Source organism: Anas acuta, chromosome 1 (assembly GCF_963932015.1).
Source record: "Anas acuta chromosome 1, bAnaAcu1.1, whole genome shotgun sequence".
Lineage (NCBI taxonomy): Eukaryota > Metazoa > Chordata > Aves > Anseriformes > Anatidae > Anas > Anas acuta.
The window spans coordinates 130940486-130957191 of NC_088979.1; the positions used below are offsets into that span (position 1 = coordinate 130940486).

The 16706-nt window shown below is 39.1% G+C and overlaps 1 protein-coding gene across 18 annotated transcripts in view; it reads left to right on the forward strand.

Annotated features, from left to right (window-relative positions):
- Positions 1–16706, forward strand: part of PPFIBP1 (PPFIA binding protein 1) — a 113071-nt gene that overhangs the window by 80880 nt on the left and 15485 nt on the right. For 5 of the 18 annotated variants that reach the window (XM_068656227.1, XM_068656308.1, XM_068656237.1 and 2 more), the window contains 11 exons: positions 999–1113; positions 3691–3723; positions 5125–5186; positions 5881–5965; positions 8666–8823; positions 9793–9923; positions 11104–11157; positions 12272–12332; positions 13423–13452; positions 14602–14776; positions 16246–16278. In XM_068656227.1, coding sequence (XP_068512328.1) covers positions 999–1113; positions 3691–3723; positions 5125–5186; positions 5881–5965; positions 8666–8823; positions 9793–9923; positions 11104–11157; positions 12272–12332; positions 13423–13452; positions 14602–14776; positions 16246–16278 — 937 coding nt within the window. The remainder of the gene's footprint in view (positions 1–998; positions 1114–3690; positions 3724–5124; positions 5187–5880; positions 5966–8665; positions 8824–9792; positions 9924–11103; positions 11158–12271; positions 12333–13422; positions 13453–14601; positions 14777–16245; positions 16279–16706) is intronic. The other 13 variants (XM_068656255.1, XM_068656345.1, XM_068656300.1 and 10 more) reach the window with 8 other exon arrangements.

Here is a 16706-nt window from a genome sequence, read left to right on the forward strand (position 1 = left end):
AGCTCAGGAAAACATTTAAGCCATAGTATTCTAGTTTGGTTTATTCCTTTAAGTATTTATCACTTCAGTTAGAAGCTATAAATGCCAAAATTAGGGGTCTTGCCTTGTTTTGTTTACAAACTGAACAAATTAAATTTTTAGTGTTGGGTCCTGTCTTGATGATGATGTTGCACAAGATATTCTCGGACTTCAAAGGAATATCTTATTAAACTGCATAGGATTTGACTCAAATTTTAAAACTTAAATGCATGGACCTGTGCCAGTCAGTTGCTGGTGCAGATGGTTAGATCTAAGTTACAGTTTGACAGCATTTACCTAATACACCCCAACTCCCTCAAACACCATCTGTCTTATTCCCATGAATCTCAACTCTTAAGTTTCCTTTCCTAATACTTGGTCAGCAAACCAAAAGTATGGCAGAGGTACCATGTTTTTGTCTGAACTGCTTTTCAGCATCTGTTTTTGTGCTTAATGGTGTTGTGACCAATTTTTTGTTCATAGAAGCAGTGATTATTTCTGAAACTGTCCTCAGCCTGTTGTAAGCACAGTTCTGTAACTATCCTGCTTTGAACATGCAAAATGCTTTATAAATATAAAAATAAATGTTTGTAGCATTTTGTAGCTAATGTTTGTAGCATAAACTTTACCACTCAGCCTTATCACCTGCAATTTTTCTATCAGTGCAAGGCTAAATAAAAAAGAATTTTTTTTGTTTTACTTTTTAAAATTTAGATGTAAAATCTCTTTTCAAATTATGCATAAGACTGATGCTTTTGTCTGTAAGTCTCCTGCTTTTGCCTCCTTCAGGACTCAATAATCTGTTGCAGTGCTCAGTGGCAGAGTTTGATGGGTGTCCCTTTACCCAGTGTAAATGTCAGGGAGTGCTTGGTCACTTTCACTGGCTGAGGACCTGTCTGCTGTGCTTCATAGAAGTAAATTTTGAAAGCACCTCAGATGTGTATGGTAACTGTCACTGAGTGATTCTGTGTCTATTACAGGATGAACTAGCAGCTTTGAAAGAGAAACTGGAGCAGAAGGAAGCTGAGGTAAAAAGATTGCAAGAAAAATTGGTTTGCAAGCTGAAAGGAGAAGGAATTGAAGTACTGGACAGAGGTAAGACCAAGGGAGGCTTTCTTAGGATGGTGTAGAGGCACCCATCCTCCTCAGTCACTTTATCTGAGATAGTACTTCTGTGAGTGGTTGAACTGAAATAACAGATAAAAACAATTTTCATGCTCTTTCTGCCTTTGGTTTTAGTACTATTACCATATTTAGTGACTATTCACAATGCAACTGCTGAACCTACCATCAGAATAGTTCTGGATCAACATTAAACTGCCTTAGGTAATCCCTAGTTAGTTCTTCGTATGGCTTGTATGGTGTCTGAAAGATAAAGTTTATATTGGCAAATAAATCCCTAAACAAATTTCAACTAGGTCCCCAAAAAGGTTATATTGAGAAGTTCCCTTCTCAATGTATTCGTCAAAGTGTGGGTATCTGTGCTGGGCTTTGCTTATATACCTCTTACTATTAAGGGGGGGAAAAAGCCATAATGCAAACCGAAGTAGGATGTGCAAATCTTCAGTGTGTCCCCAACCCTAAACAGATGAAATTAAGGATTGGTTTTGGTTTTATGCACTGGTTAATTCTAAATCCTAATTAAACCTGAATTCACAAAGAAATGTTATGTGTCAGATACTTCTAGTTGCTTTCAAAAAAAAATTAGTATTTATTTGGGGGAAATTTAAGTTTGGGAACTTCATTTAAAAATAGAAAATTTACTTTAAAGCCTTAAAACTTTTTCCATGGACTTACTGAAATTTCACTTCTGAATGTATCTCATTGATAGTTACCACAGATTTTAGAATTGTACTTTTAAAGTATGCTTTTTAGAAAGCCACAAGAGGTTAATTAGTCTCTTCCCCTAACCTGAGGCAGAAACAGCTGTGTGTAGATTGTCAAATTTTATTTAATAAAATTATCTGATTTTAAAGCTACTGTATAAAAGTATTGAAAGTGACCACATCAAAATGTGATTTCTTTCAGAACATTTAAATGTAGAAAAAGGTCTGGCTTTATTGCATTTATTACTACCTAAATGGCACTTTTCTTCCTTGGGGGCTGCTTTATACATTGAACTGCTATTACCCTTTGATTCTTACCTTTAGTTTAGTTCTCTGTGTGGCTCATCAGGGGATCTTCTTCCCCAGTAAACTATGTTTTTTCTGCCTCAGAACAATACTATATAATAATGCAGATAACACCGGTTATCAGCCCCATTACATGAATTGTGCTTTTTGAATGCATATTCATACATTATCACCTAGCTGGGTTTTGCATAGCATTAGCTTAAGTGTAAGCTACTGGCATAAGCCTTTTCTGAGACCTTACAAGTGAAAACCTATAGTAAAATAAATAAATTGGCTGGATAGCTGTGCCCAAAGAGTCGTGGTAAATGGAGTCAAGTCCAGTTGGAGGCCAGTCACTAGTGGCGTTCCCCAGGGCTTGGTGCTGGGGCTGGTCCTCTTTAATATCTTTATTGATGATCTGGACGAGGGCATTGAGTGCACCCTCAGTAAGTTTGCAGATGACACCAAGTTAGGTGTGTGTGTCGATCTGCTCGAGGGCACAAAGGCTCTGCAGGAGGATCTGGATAGGCTGCACCGATGGGCTGAGGTCAACTGCATGAAGTTCTACAAGGCCAAGTGCCGGGTCCTCCACCTCGGGTGCAATAACCCCAAGCAGAGCTACAGGCTGGGAGATGAGTGGTTGGAGAGCTGCCAGGCAGAGAAGGACCTGGGAGTAATGGTGGATAGTCGGCTGAATATGAGCCAGCAGTGTGCTCAGGTGGCCAAGAAGGCCAACGGCATCCTGGCTTGTATCAGAATCAGTATGACCAGCAGGGCTAGGGAGGTGATTGTCCCCCTGTACTCGGCTCTGGTGAGGCCGCACCTCGAGTACTGTGTTCAGTTTTCGGCCCCTCGCTACAAGAAGGACATCGAGGTGCTTGAGCAGGTCCAGAGAAGGGCGACGAAGCTGGTGAGGGGCCTGGAGAACAAGTCCTACGAGGAGCGGCTGAAGGAGCTGGGCTTGTTCAGCCTGGAGAAGAGGAGGCTCAGGGGCGACCTTATTGCTCTTTACAGATACCTTAAAGGAGGCTGTAGAGAGGTGGGGGTTGGCCTGTTCTCCCATGTGCCTGGTGACAGGACGAGGGGGAATGGGCTTAAGTTGTGCCAGGGGAGTTTTAGGTTAGATGTTAGGAAGAACTTCTTTACTGAAAGTGTTGTTAGGCATTGGAACAGGCTGCCCAGGGAGGTGGTGGAGTCACCATCCCTGGAAGTCTTTAAAAGACGTTTAGATGTAGAGCTCAGGGATATGGTTTAGCGGAGAACTTGTTAGTGTTAGGTCAGAGGTTGGACTCGATGATCTTGAGGTCTCTTCCAACCTAGAAATTCTGTGATTCTGTGAAATAAATAAATCCTTGAGATAGGTAAATACGGGTGAGAGCAGCGAGACTGTTTGAGTCATTAGGAACATCAGCAATGGGGGAGTGCAGGGTAAAATTTTGAACTGCTTGCTTCTGCAATAGTGTGTAATAGTTTGCTCCTTTATGTAGCAATATTTTGTTAAAAGTTATTTAATGTCATAACCTTCATGCTAATTTTACATCCAATGGACTTTCCTGCACAGATGAAAATTGTAAAAAGAAGCTGAAAGATAAAAGTAAGGTTTCTGGTGTCTTTCCACATGCATTTGTATTTCAGAAGTGCTTACCAGAAGAGCTTTCTGCATGTATATATAAAACTGCTTTAACACACACCATTAGGTTGTGTCATCTATAACCCTTAGTTACACTTAAGGTAAATTTTGAGAATAAGGATGGATATATCAAACTTGAAATACGTTCTCTGAAAAAAAGCTAATAAATGAAGATTTAGTCTCACTGAGACACAAAATTTCACTTGAAAGCAGAGTGCATAGATTTTTCTCCATAAAATGTACCCACAAATAAAATAGTTGCCTATCAGTGAAATGAAGCTACAATCCAGTAGGCCAGATTTTCTATTAGCATAACTCAGTGAAAATTTCTGGAGCTGTACCAGTTACAGTTTTACTCAATATGTCTAAATGTCTCTTATCTAGAAAGTCAGGCAGCTTGTTTTGTTCTTGCATTTCGTTAAGGAGGAAAACGATCTTCCCACTGCATTTTTGTTGTTTTTTTGTTTGTTTGTTTGTTTGTTTCCAGAAGGATTTTAGGAAGTTCAAGTAAAATGTTTTCTTGCCTGTAAATTTGGCTACCTTCCTATAATTGTAAAGAAATTTAAAGTTTCCTTCATTTATGTAAAGTAGATTTTTAGCAAAATTTGAGATTATTTCCATTCATCTTACATTTATGTTGTCCAGAACACCTCCAAAATCAAACCTCATAGATCGATAGAACATGTTTCCATGTATTTCTATTACTTTGTAAATAAGGATTATAGATGAAGTGCGGAACCATGATCTCTGTATCAGGGACCTTTTCCAAGTATGAACTACAGTATGTATTCTAGCATGACTGCTTGTCACAACAAATACTTGCATCATTCCATTGTGTTGGCCTCATTTTTACATCCATACTGAATTATAACTAAACACCACTGCACAATGCTTTCTTCATGATGTCCATTAATCCTATTGCTTTGTATAGTGGGTTTTTGAGATGCCATGTGGGGTGTTTATTGACTGTAGTAATGAGGATGTATTTTTATTGCATTCCAGTAGTAATATTTTGTATTTTTGGACCTTTTGTTTCGCAATTATTTGATTATATGAGAGAGAGAGAGAGAGTGATAGTCAAGCACTAGTTTTACTCATGACTCAGTTTTCCTGAAGTTGAGGGGGTGGATAATTTTGTGAATTTGGTCATTTCCTTGGTTTAAAAAAATATTAGAAAAAAGATTTTGTAGAAAATGGCTCTGTATATTTTCATCTAACATAGAATTTAAGTGGCTTGTGTTATGTCTTTTAATTTGTGAATTTACCTTCAGATACTATTAAGTCAATTCTAGGGTATTTTTATTTTCCTTATTTCTTTACACTATCTTACTTAATTTGACTTAGGTAACTGTATTGTGTTTTTAGATATAGAGGTACAGAAAATGAAGAAGGCGGTAGAATCCCTTATGGCAGCAAATGAAGAGAAGGTAGCGAAGTCATTTTTTCACTCTATAATCATTCATCAAAGTGAGTTAAATCTCTTAGGAAAATCTGTATACATGTTGCAATTCAATACAAAATCAAATTTGTAAGAATCAAGTATTCACTATAGTCAGAAGCACTGCTGTACCTTTTAAATGGAAAGATGCTGGGCATTTATGAGCTCTGTCCCATGTCCTCACAAATCAGTGTCATTAAATTCAGTGGGACTGCATTCTACACCATGTTTTGAAATGTAAAGAGCTCCAACGCAAGTCCCAGGATATAAATAGAGGCCACATTTCCAAAGGACATTCTGTAAAGTATGGTTCGTTTTCATGTATGGTTTTGCATATTTACATGCATGTACATTTAATAGGTTGTTTTCTTTTGATCACCAGAGCCCTAAATCTTTTGATTACTGCTTCCTTTGTAAATGACACATGCATTATACTTGACCTTTGACTTAAAGAGGGAGCTGAAATCCAGTTTCAAGGCTGGGACAATTCTGTTGATTAACCAGATAATAGCTTTTGCTAAATATAAGTATTTGATATTTCAAAGCCTCACAGAATTCTGGGTCATGTCCCATCCATACTTCTAGTCACACAGCCAATTAAATTGAATAATATCAAGTATTCATATTTATTATTTTTTATTTACGAAAGGAAAAAGATCAATCACAATTTTCCTTAATTTAAGGATCGGAAGATAGAAGAGCTTCGACAGTCTCTGAATAGGTACAAGAAAGTTCAAGACATGGTGATACTGGCTCAAGGTAAAAAAGGTATTGTACAGTTTAAGAAGTTTTAAACTCTGTTCCCATTTAAACTGTAGGTGCATTGTGATAGTGTTACATTTTGACTCTTAGACTTACGATCTTTGAAGGTATCTCTTAGGTATAATAAAACAGTATACCAGAGCAAACTGTTAAATTTCCTTTTCTGTCTGTGCTGCTGCACATTTGGGTGCATCCGGTAGTAGTGACTACTGTTGTCAGTTGCTTATTTCCCCAGTGTAAAGTTAGCTTGAATGTGATGAGTTCTCACATTCTTTCCATTGCCTCTTGAAACGCCTTTCTTGATTAGGTACTACATTAACTGCTAAATATCGCAATTCCCTTCACTTGCAAGTGTTCCGTGGGAGGGGTTGGAAGCTGAGAAGAGCAGACCCTAAGCATGCATGTTCCTTCCAGCCAAACAAGCACTGCCACAGCAGTTGCACACACTTATAGCAATGCCCAAGAGCTACAAAAATACCTGTAGCAAAGTGGACATGCTGCCAAGACTGTGTTGTAATGGCACACAATGTCTTTGGCATGTAATGGAATCCCCACAAACCACCATATGCAGCAGCTATGGAATAGTTCTTCCTTTCTGGAGTGGGGGGAAAGCTGGCTTTTCTTCATCTCTACTACTAACCTCTTCTCTCTTTGTCTCCCTGTCCACCTTCCCACACCCCTCAGATAATGAGCATAACCATGTGGCTGAAATGGTTGTTATATTATATACTTACATGTTGTAGCATGTGATGTTATGTTTCATACACTGAAAGGCTGGTGGAGCATTCCAGATCCAGGAACTTCTGATTCCCAAAGGTGATAAATGTTGAGGGTGGTGGTCATCAGTTTAATGTAACTACACAGAGTACCCTTTCTTTCCCCTTTCTCCCTTAAAAGATAAGCAAAACAAGCACATGGAGAGCATTACCCTGAAATGGTTCTGGGTTTTCAGATGAAAACACTCAGATGTTAGAAAACAAGCACTATCTTTACAGTTACAATCCAGGCCTATTTGCATTATAGCTCCTATAGGATGATTTTTTTTCCCCACATCATACTGCTCTTCCAGTACTCAAGTCACATTTTGTAGTTCATCATCCTCTGAAAGACCTGTCTTCAACAAATTTTGGACATTAGCATTCTACTAATGTATGTATACATAATATATGCACAACTTAAAAAGTCTGTGCGCTGTGATGTTGCATTGCTACATTTTGAAAACCTACTTTGTGTGCGAGTTCTTTGAAGGCTAACACAGCCTTTCACAGGCCTGAACTGCCCCGAGTGTGTTGCCTTCTTTAGGGCAGATGACAAGGGCTTGTGGTTTTTGTTTGTTTGTTTTTCCCCAGCTTCTCTCAGCTTAGTGTCAGGAACATAAACTGAAACTGGAAATGGCATGCTTTGAAGCATTTTGGGCTCAGGTTGCATAGGGAAGTCTTTTTGCTACCTCCTTGTTAGTAAGTGGCTCCTTCTCCCCTTGTTGTAAGGGGAGAAGAGATCAGACAGTTCTCCCTGTCTGTGGGCATCAATTTTGGTATGTAAGAACCTTTCCTTCCTCAAAGCCAGCACTCACGAACACTAAGAACACAACTTGAATGTCTTCATTCTGCCAAAGCTAGGATCACACAGAATCTGTGAGGGAAGAGGAAAGAGGGTCATGAGTGCAAAGCAACAAGCTTAATGTGAAAGAGGAGGAACATTTTTAAAATAGGGATTGCTTTTTCATGGAGTGCCATTCCTTCAAAGAGAGGAAGAGGGTAAAACAGACATCGAGTCTCTGGGAACTGTGGTGTATGGTTGATTCATAGAGCAATGGACAGGCAGTGAAAAATGAGCAAGAAATAGTGATATGGTTTAGTGGAGGACTTGTTAGTGTTAGGTCAGAGGTTGGACTCAATGATCTTGAGGTCTCTTCCAACCTAGAAATTCTGTGATTCTGTGAAAGATGTAAACAGACTTTGGCTTATATTTGTATCAGGTCTTTTGCAACAAGTGCTAGGCTTCTGCTTGCTTTTTAGAAAGTATCAGTTTCCTTGAACGTTCCCCTACTGGGGTCAGTACTCCGGTGTTAGTGACAAGTATGGAAATCCAGGTGTGTAATGAGGCAGTTCAGGAGCAGCAAGTCACTCTGTGGACGCAGAGGATGTCAGATGCTGATGCAGGCTACCGAGTTAACTAAATGAAACACACTCAGGTTGTGGCAGCCTGCAAACATAAAGCAGTCACTTAAAAGCTGGTGTTAAGTTCTTGTGCTGTGGACTGCATTTTTCCTATGGGTAACTTAAAGACACCACAAAGACGGGTTGTTTTTGTCTCAGGCAAACTTTGACCCATCCCCTTAGTCTTTCCCTAGTTAATATGCAAAAAGTAGTATTTAGTATGAAATCCCAGGACATGAGACAGGAAATAACTACTTCAGTTTATTGAGCTTTTTGAAATGGATCCAACTAAATGCCTTTACAGGGGGCTGGGCTTTTGCTGTCAGATGCGTGTTTCCCTTCTGCTTCAACCCTGCCACGCTGTGGCAGTTGAATTAGGAAGCAGCATGTGGTACCTTCTCCTATTGGACTTTCTCCTAAAAATACATAATTCAAGCCTCTTCCAATAGCCCATAAATGAGGATACTGGCTGCACCTTGCATAGGAATGAGAGTTATCATGTATCCAGAAGTCAAACTAACAAATTTCCCGTCTTCTCTCCCTGCAGGCAAGGAAAGTGACAGTGAAGACTTCTTGCATTCAGGATCAGTTCCTACAGTTTTATTGGACACACCAACTCTGACTGACCCAGAGAAAAGTCCATCCCCAACTCCTGTAACAGCATCTCCAATCCATGATGAGTTTAACATGAATATTCATGAAGAGGTATCTCTTTTTTCATTTTTTAATTCCTTTACTCCTTGAAAATATTGCCTGTTCTGGACTCATGTTAGAGACATCAAAACTCGAGATTCTGAAAATATTTTTTTCAGGGTCTCAGTTTTAGTAATCTTTCCTAACCTTTTGGACAAGGTGGATTTCTTGTGAAACCTGCTGAGGAGTTTCATTGGAATCCAGCTGAATTTATTTTCCTTAATCAGATGGGATCAGGAAATAGCAAATAGCTGTATTTGTCATGATAATGGGTCTTAACTATTTTTCATATCAAACATGTCTGTTTTTGGAGCTGAATTTCATTTTTCAGGAACTGGAAGTTAACATGCTGGGACTCATTTAATATACCCTGTCATATTTAAAATGATGCAATCATCAATGTATGAATGGTAATCATGTAATGATTGTAATCATCATTACATGATTGAATTCAGTGAAATAACTAGGTTATTGTCAAATCTCTTATTTTTTTATAATCACATTTTTCAGTAATAAATCTACAGTTCTCTTCTCTTAAAACTCTGAATCAAAGAAGGGATTTGATAGACATAACTAAACAGCATGATAGACAAAACTAAACAGCATGAACACACGCTGAAGAAAAGATGTTCAGCAGCTTTCTGGTATTCTTTGAGTGGCCTGAGGACGGGCATGAACCTGAAAAATTAACTACTCTTCTTGGAGTCTGTGGTAGAGAGAGATTTAGCTGGCAGCCTGTGGTGGCTTTTAAGGTTTTTATCTACGCCATAGCTTATCAGTGCAGCAATTCATGCTTTATCTTCCAGTGACATTTTTCAAGTAGTAAATCACCACTGTCTTTAAAACATACATATATATAATTTATTTCCTTTTTTTATAATTTTAATTTGGAGCCTTTTTATAGTTTATCTATCACATCTACCATTTATGACTGCTTAATTTGAGCTCATTTCAGTTTGAGATATTCTTCTTTCTTTTTAGAATTCCTTACAGATCCACACAAGTGTTTTACAGATTTCAATCCCATCTTTTTCATCAACGTCCAAGAGTTCAGAAATTGTTGCAGAAAAAGTGAAAACACAGCCTAGGTCAGATCCCACAAGTGATTTGAGGTATTATTGTTTTCATGTATTTTTCAATTGTAAATCCAGTATTCTGTGATGTTTAATGAAAGTAATAATCTGCCAATGACGTCAAGTTATTAAGTTCATTAAATGAGACTAACGTTCACTTGACTAGCTATCACAAACTAATCATGTATTTGCAAACTGTTGATTAAATATTTTTCAGTAAGTAAGCATTGATTTGGTGGTTGTTGCTTGTAGCAGCACTTACACTCTATTATCAGTTGTATCACAATAAATGAACAGGAGAGAAAAACTGACCTAATGTAATTAAGGACACCGAATTTTTATTTTTATATAGGTTTACATCACCTAGGTCTGTTCTGAGATAGTGTTGGCTGTGCTAACGAATTTGTTCCTGATGATTTGCATTCAGGCATTTTCCACAGTTGCTAAAGATTGGTGTAAGGCACCACACAAACTGCCACAAAAGGGCTGTCCAACACTGACCTTGAGCTGTTAACAGTGCCTCAAAAGGAAACCACGAGAAGTGTTTCAAGAGATTAGAGAAGGAGATATCCTTGGTGTGCCATGCTTTGACATGATGAAATGCAGATATTTCTTCAGTTGTTCTTATGAGAACTGTGCCTGAGATTTTCCAATACCAGACTAAGCATGTAGATCCAGAAATTCAGAGAAGCCAGAGCAGGGGGTGCATGGCTGCACCCTGGGGCTGTGGCTGAAATGTGGCTCCTGTGCCCCAGACTGCAGCCTCCTGGGTGAGAGAGAACCTCATGCAGCTCTAGCCATTGCTGCAGATATTTATATCCTGCCTCTTAAAAACAAAATAAACAAACAACAACAACAAAACAGCAAAGCACCAACCAACAACAAAACTCCCAGCACTGTGGGTAAGTCACAGGGAGCCAGTCATCTCTGCTACTTGGTGTTGCAATGCTACACTATGCGTGCTGTAACCTCTGCTGCAGTACTGTAGTATTGTAGTTAACTTACAGTATGAGTTTTCTTTCCTGGGGCACTTGAGCTCAACTTCGTCTTTTAGAAGACTTGACAACTGTAGAGGAGAATATTTGGCATGTGCTAGTGTGGTAACAGCTGACGTGAAAATAAATAAAAGCAGGCTGAGATTTTAGGATTTGTATATTAGCAAGGTGTTTGCATGGAAAACTTAAATACGTTATTTTTTTCATATCTTTAATTTTTACAGTGAAGGAAGATCAACTGGTTCCTCCCCAGGAACTCAGCTGTGTGACGGTCCAGCGTAAGTATCAAAAATATTTGGGAAACATATGTGACTGTTGACTCAAAAACCCTAACCAATCCCTCCATATTTTACAGACACATGCAAATATGCCAAGTAATTCCAGCCAAGATGTAGCGGTGGTGGTTTTCTGTTCATGGCCGTTATTTTCCAATGCTTTACCTGTGCACACATGCTAACAATTTCTTTTATATTATGAAGCATCTCTAATTGAGTCATAGACCATTGATAGACACTGAAATTAACAGTTTTCTGTAGTACAAGTGCCTCTGGTTTGCTTTTGTTCTTTTGATAGTGGGGAAAAGGTACTCAGCAGACTACAATGAAAACGTAATTTTAACCTGTCACATAACCTTATTGCTCAGGAAAACCAGTGGTACTATTTATGAGCTCAAGGTTGAGTCAAAGCAATTTGTTAATGATGTGTCCAAGTCAACGGGGCTTGTTTGGTCCATTGCATAATGCTCAATGTCTGTTTATATTTTGTGTGATGTAGTGCCATGAGACCATGAGACTATTCCCAAAGCCCTCATGCTGGTATAATGATAGGTAACATTGTAAAATGCAGTGAAGTTACTCTTTTAACTGTATGTAGGGAAGATTTAAATGGTAACTTTCTTTTCAGACTTGAGCACTCCAGCATAAGTCTCACCAGAACAGGGAGATACCTGGTCTGAAATGGAAAATGAACTGTAAATAAAATACTAAAGCATGATTGGCTTACTGTGCTTGGCTTCTGTAAGGATTAAATTAGTCAGAAGCCTCTTGCTAATAATACAGTTTCTCATAGCTTCTGTTTATATCACTTTTGCCTGTGTAACTTCTGCTTGTACCTCTGAAAATAAAACTTTAAATAAGAAGCCAAAAATATCCAAGGTAGGCATCATGTCACTGCAGCATTAGCATCAGTAATTATGATGTGGAGGTTCTTAGAATATCTCCTCAAACTGTGTGGGCTCTGATTAGTGTGTTGATTGCCTTAATTAGAAATGTCTTTGTTTTTGAGTATATCTCATCATGTATTGTAATGCTTTTCAAAAATGAACTCCTGAGAGTGTATTTATCTTAGAAAATTTAATGCCAATTACTCCGCTTGTTCTTCATGTTGTTTCAGAACTTCTTCACTGCAGAAGTCCAGCAGTCTAAGCAGTTTGAAGAAGGAGACATGTGAAGCGGTTGGTTTGAGCTCTTACTTCCATCTTTCCCTTTGAAATGGGGATGACATCTGTTATGGCACTGACCCTGCAGATGCCTTGTTTTCTTATTGTGAGAAACGCTGAGTCACAGCAAGGCTCCTCATATCATGTGTTACCAGTGGTCTCAAATGTGTGACATCTTCCAGACTTTATTAAAGGAGAAAATCTGTCCTTGCAAATGTAGTGTTTGTTTGTTTGTTTGTTTTTCTGCTTGAGGTGTTTACCAGAAAATCTCGTGCTGTGTTTTTCTTCAAATAATGAGTGGTGGTGTTTGTTTTTTTTAAACTTAAGTTGATATGCTTTTCTGATTTAAGACACACAGAAAATGTGCTACCACTTCCTTCCCGTGTTCAAGGCTAATAATTTTGGAAGGCTGTGTTCTAAAATACGGTCTGCGATGGCTCTGCGTTTCAGGTGGTTGGGAACAAAATATTGAGCCATTGTGTTTCTGGTGATAGCTTCTGTTTAGGCCACTTTAGAAGAGACAAAACAGATAGACTCTGTCATCAAATCAGGGTTATTCCTGTGCGGTTTTTTTGACAGCCTAAACTGTTAAAAGCTCATAAATTGTCTGATAGCCAAGCTGACCAAGAGCTGTGCTTTACAGCTTAAGAAGGATGTTGACAGTACTGAAAATATGACCAGAACTTGATTATGAAAGCTAGAAATTCCAGGTTGGAGGCTGTGGGGCTGGTTGGTTTGGACAGGCAAGGAGTAGAGGCTGTGGATGTTTCATCTACTTGGCTTCTACCCTGTCTGATTTCTGCTATGGGTCCTGTCACCCAGCTGTGCTCAATAGTGCCTTACAGGCTGCTTGTCACTGATTATGTACACAGCTAATCCCTTACAAAGTAAACTGAAGCAACTGTACTTTCATGTCAGCTCACTGACCTCAAAAAAAGCAAGAATTAGTCTGTGTGAAATACAGCTCCAAAGAGATAACTTTAGGGAATAAAAAAGTACAGAGAATGGGTATTTCAGTCAGTTCAACTCAGGGTGACTGTAATGAATTGGATACTGACTATAAACTGTGACTTCTAAAATGTGTTTCTTAATCTTTCCGAAACAGGACAGAGACCCTGCACAGAAGCCAACAGAGGTAATGTGTGTGTACGCTCCTGTGTGAATGCAGAGAAATGTGGACAGCAAGTAGGTGGTGAAAGGCTCAAACTTGTGAAATTGCAGCATGCAGTTCCAAAGGGAGAATGCAACAAGATAGCGAGGAGGATATGATGAATTGCCACAACTGCTTTGTATCTCACACATTCTTGTCCTCTCACACATGAATTATCTTTCGGTCTGGTAGAGCATAAGGTTGCCATCTAAGCCAATGTTTCCCCCACATAATTCTACCACTCGATAATTAGCAAAGCTAACCATTAACTATTACACTGACTATAATTAATGTCTCTAAAAACTGTTGGGTTTCCAGATTGTTTTCTGTAACAGCTGTGTTCTTAAAGAGACTGTCATTGCAGAACAGTTACACCATGGTCTACCCTACTATGTCAGTAGTTTGCATGCAACATTTGCAGGAAGATCTGAGTGGAGAGAACACCTACATCAAACACCTATATCAGATACTGCTTTTAGCCCAAATGTGGTATCCATTCAGCAAAAGCCAAAGGAATGTGTTTGGATTGTGAATGAGTTTGTTTCTGCCTTTAAAGAAACAGTGAAAAAGGTTAAAACTACTACTTGAAATTGGTGAACTGACGTGTCTGATTTTCTGTCCTGTCATTTTTACTCTTTGCTATGTGCTTACTCTCAGCTTGGTCAGTGGACATAATCAATTAATTAATTTCTTCTGAAATTGCGTAGCAGTGACAAGATGAAAGGGGCTATGTGGCACTTGGCAGAGAACTGATTTAGTGTGGGGGTTTTTTCTCCCTCATTGCTTCCCATTGCCCCTTCAGTGGGGGAGACAGAAACCCTGGAAAGCTGGAAAAGTTCAAAGCCTTCCAGGACTGTATTTTTATCTTTTTCATACCTGTAAGCCTTACTTGCAGAAACTGAGAAACATCTTCAAGACAACACGTTACTCTTAGAAGCTAGTGGTAGTAATCCTGGATCCCGAACATATTCAAATGAAGATCTTGTCTGTGTTCTCCTTTATGCCTTTTACCTTGTTTTCTTGTAGTAACAAAAGTAAAGGAATGACTCTTCAGGTTATCTGTCAACAGTCACTTTGTATCTTTCTAAAAGGTCCTTTGCAGTTCCCTGATACTGACTGTTTCCCTACCTTAAGCAGGTTAAACCTCCAATGGAAGGTAATAATTTTGCAACCCTCCCTCCAAAATCTCCTTCTCACGGTGTCACAGGAGATGAGGATAGTTTTGGTACCCGTAAAGCCAGATCTTCATTTGGACGAGGCTTTTTCAAGATCAAAAATAACAAGAGGACTGCAAGTGCCCCAAATCTGGGTAGGTATTGTGCACCTGCACTCAGATTCTGTGCATTTTGACAAATGTCTTAATAACAGAGAACTAGAGGTTTATTTTTTCTGGGTGCTGTAACAGTCCTAAGAAGCAGGAAAGCCAGCCTTGGTCTCACTGTGACTTGGTGGTACTGTTCTCAGTAGAATGATTGGAAAAAATGAAGCAACAGAGAAAACCTCTCTGATGTAATGAAGTTAGTTGATCTGTCTTAACCTCTGCTGTGATATCTCCCCTGAGACTTTGTAATAGAATGCTGCAGTTCTGAAGTGCTGGCTGCCTGGTGGTAGCTCGCACATGAGACTTGTGGGTATTTTTTTTCCCATGGTCCCATCCTCAGTTTATCTTTCATAAGATGTATGGAAATGAGGCAGTCTTCCTCTTTATTTTATGTGTATTTAAGTAGCCTTGCAAAGAGATTGTGACAACAAGAACAGCATTGACAAGTTATTCAAGCTCATTTTGAGTTCTAGACCTGTGATGGAAAGTGGTATTTTTTTTTTGGTTTTGTCATTCGATGACATTTGGACGATGAAGAAATAAATTATTTTGCTTAATGCAGAAGTTGCTGTTACCAGTAGCTGAAATCCTACTTGCATTAGCTGCTCTGCTACAGTAGTATTTACACTGTTCCAGTTCAAGCATCAAGTGAGTCTGTGCATCAGATCTACTGCCATTTATCTAAAATGTTTTTATTTCTATTGCACAAAATTTAGGACTTTAGCTCTATCTTTCAGAAGCATAAAAGGGGATAGCTTCTTCTGTCTTGAGCAGAAGAGTCTCCTGCTTTTACTTACCAATGACAATTCTGGGTCATTTTTCAAAAGAACATGCTCACACATTTATTATGCATTGCACATAATTTACCTGTGTCATGTGGCATGGAAATTTACTAGCTTACTTGAAGTAGATACACAGTCTATTCTGAGGATTAGACTTTGCTTTGGTTTATTTTGTGCATGCTTTTGTGTAATCATCTGTTTCATCCTGAAATTTGTTTAACAAGATGGAGTTCTTGTGGCTGTCATAAAGGGCTGGAAGATGGGCCATCTAGAGCATGGTTCTGTGGATTTGAGTGTGTTACCCATGTTATCCAGGTTTCAGTGCTTCCATCTGTAAAACTGTTGTCCAGATACTTGCCACCCCACAGGAGCCTGCGTGAGTCACATAGCAGGTGACCTCCCTGCACTGAAGTGATGGAGGGTGCTGTTTTAACCTCTCTACCAAGGATCTTTACTGCATTTCTTTTTCTGTGAGAGAGGGATTAGCAGCGAATTGGTAATCCTAATCTCTCTGTAAATTCAATGTTGTATGTGGTGCATGTGCCTTATTGTACCTCCCTCCTTTTGTCTTGTATTTTGCTGATGTAAGTTTTGAAATGTATTTTACCTTGTCCCTCTGCGTGTTCTCTCCCCTTGTGCTGCGTGTGGTTATGTGCGTTGTTTGGATATCTGAAGATCGCAGTCGAAGTGCAAGTGCACCTACCTTAGGTATAGTAATACTGCATGTCTGCCTGTACCAGCACTGCGCTGTGACTGCTGCTAACAGCTGGTTATGGCCACACACTTTTAAAGCAAAAGCTACACGAGAGCTCTGCATCAAAACTGTACATTGTTAAAAGGAGTTTCCATGTAACATCTGCCCTCTGCTATAAGTCAGCTGTGCAATTTTTTGATAGCTGCTACTAATGAGAGATTGCGGGTTAATTTGCAGAGACCTTTGCCAAAGCTTTGAGCACAGAGTTACCTACAGACCAAGGTAGCAACTGAGAATCAGCAACATATAAACACATGGGGCACCTTTGTGCTGGTGCCCCTCTTGGACACCCCTGTATAAACTTGAAGGGTGGCAAAGCAGCGTTGGAGTGTATTTACTTCTCAGGCATTCATTTAGGGGAGCTCTGAGGGGAAGGGTATGT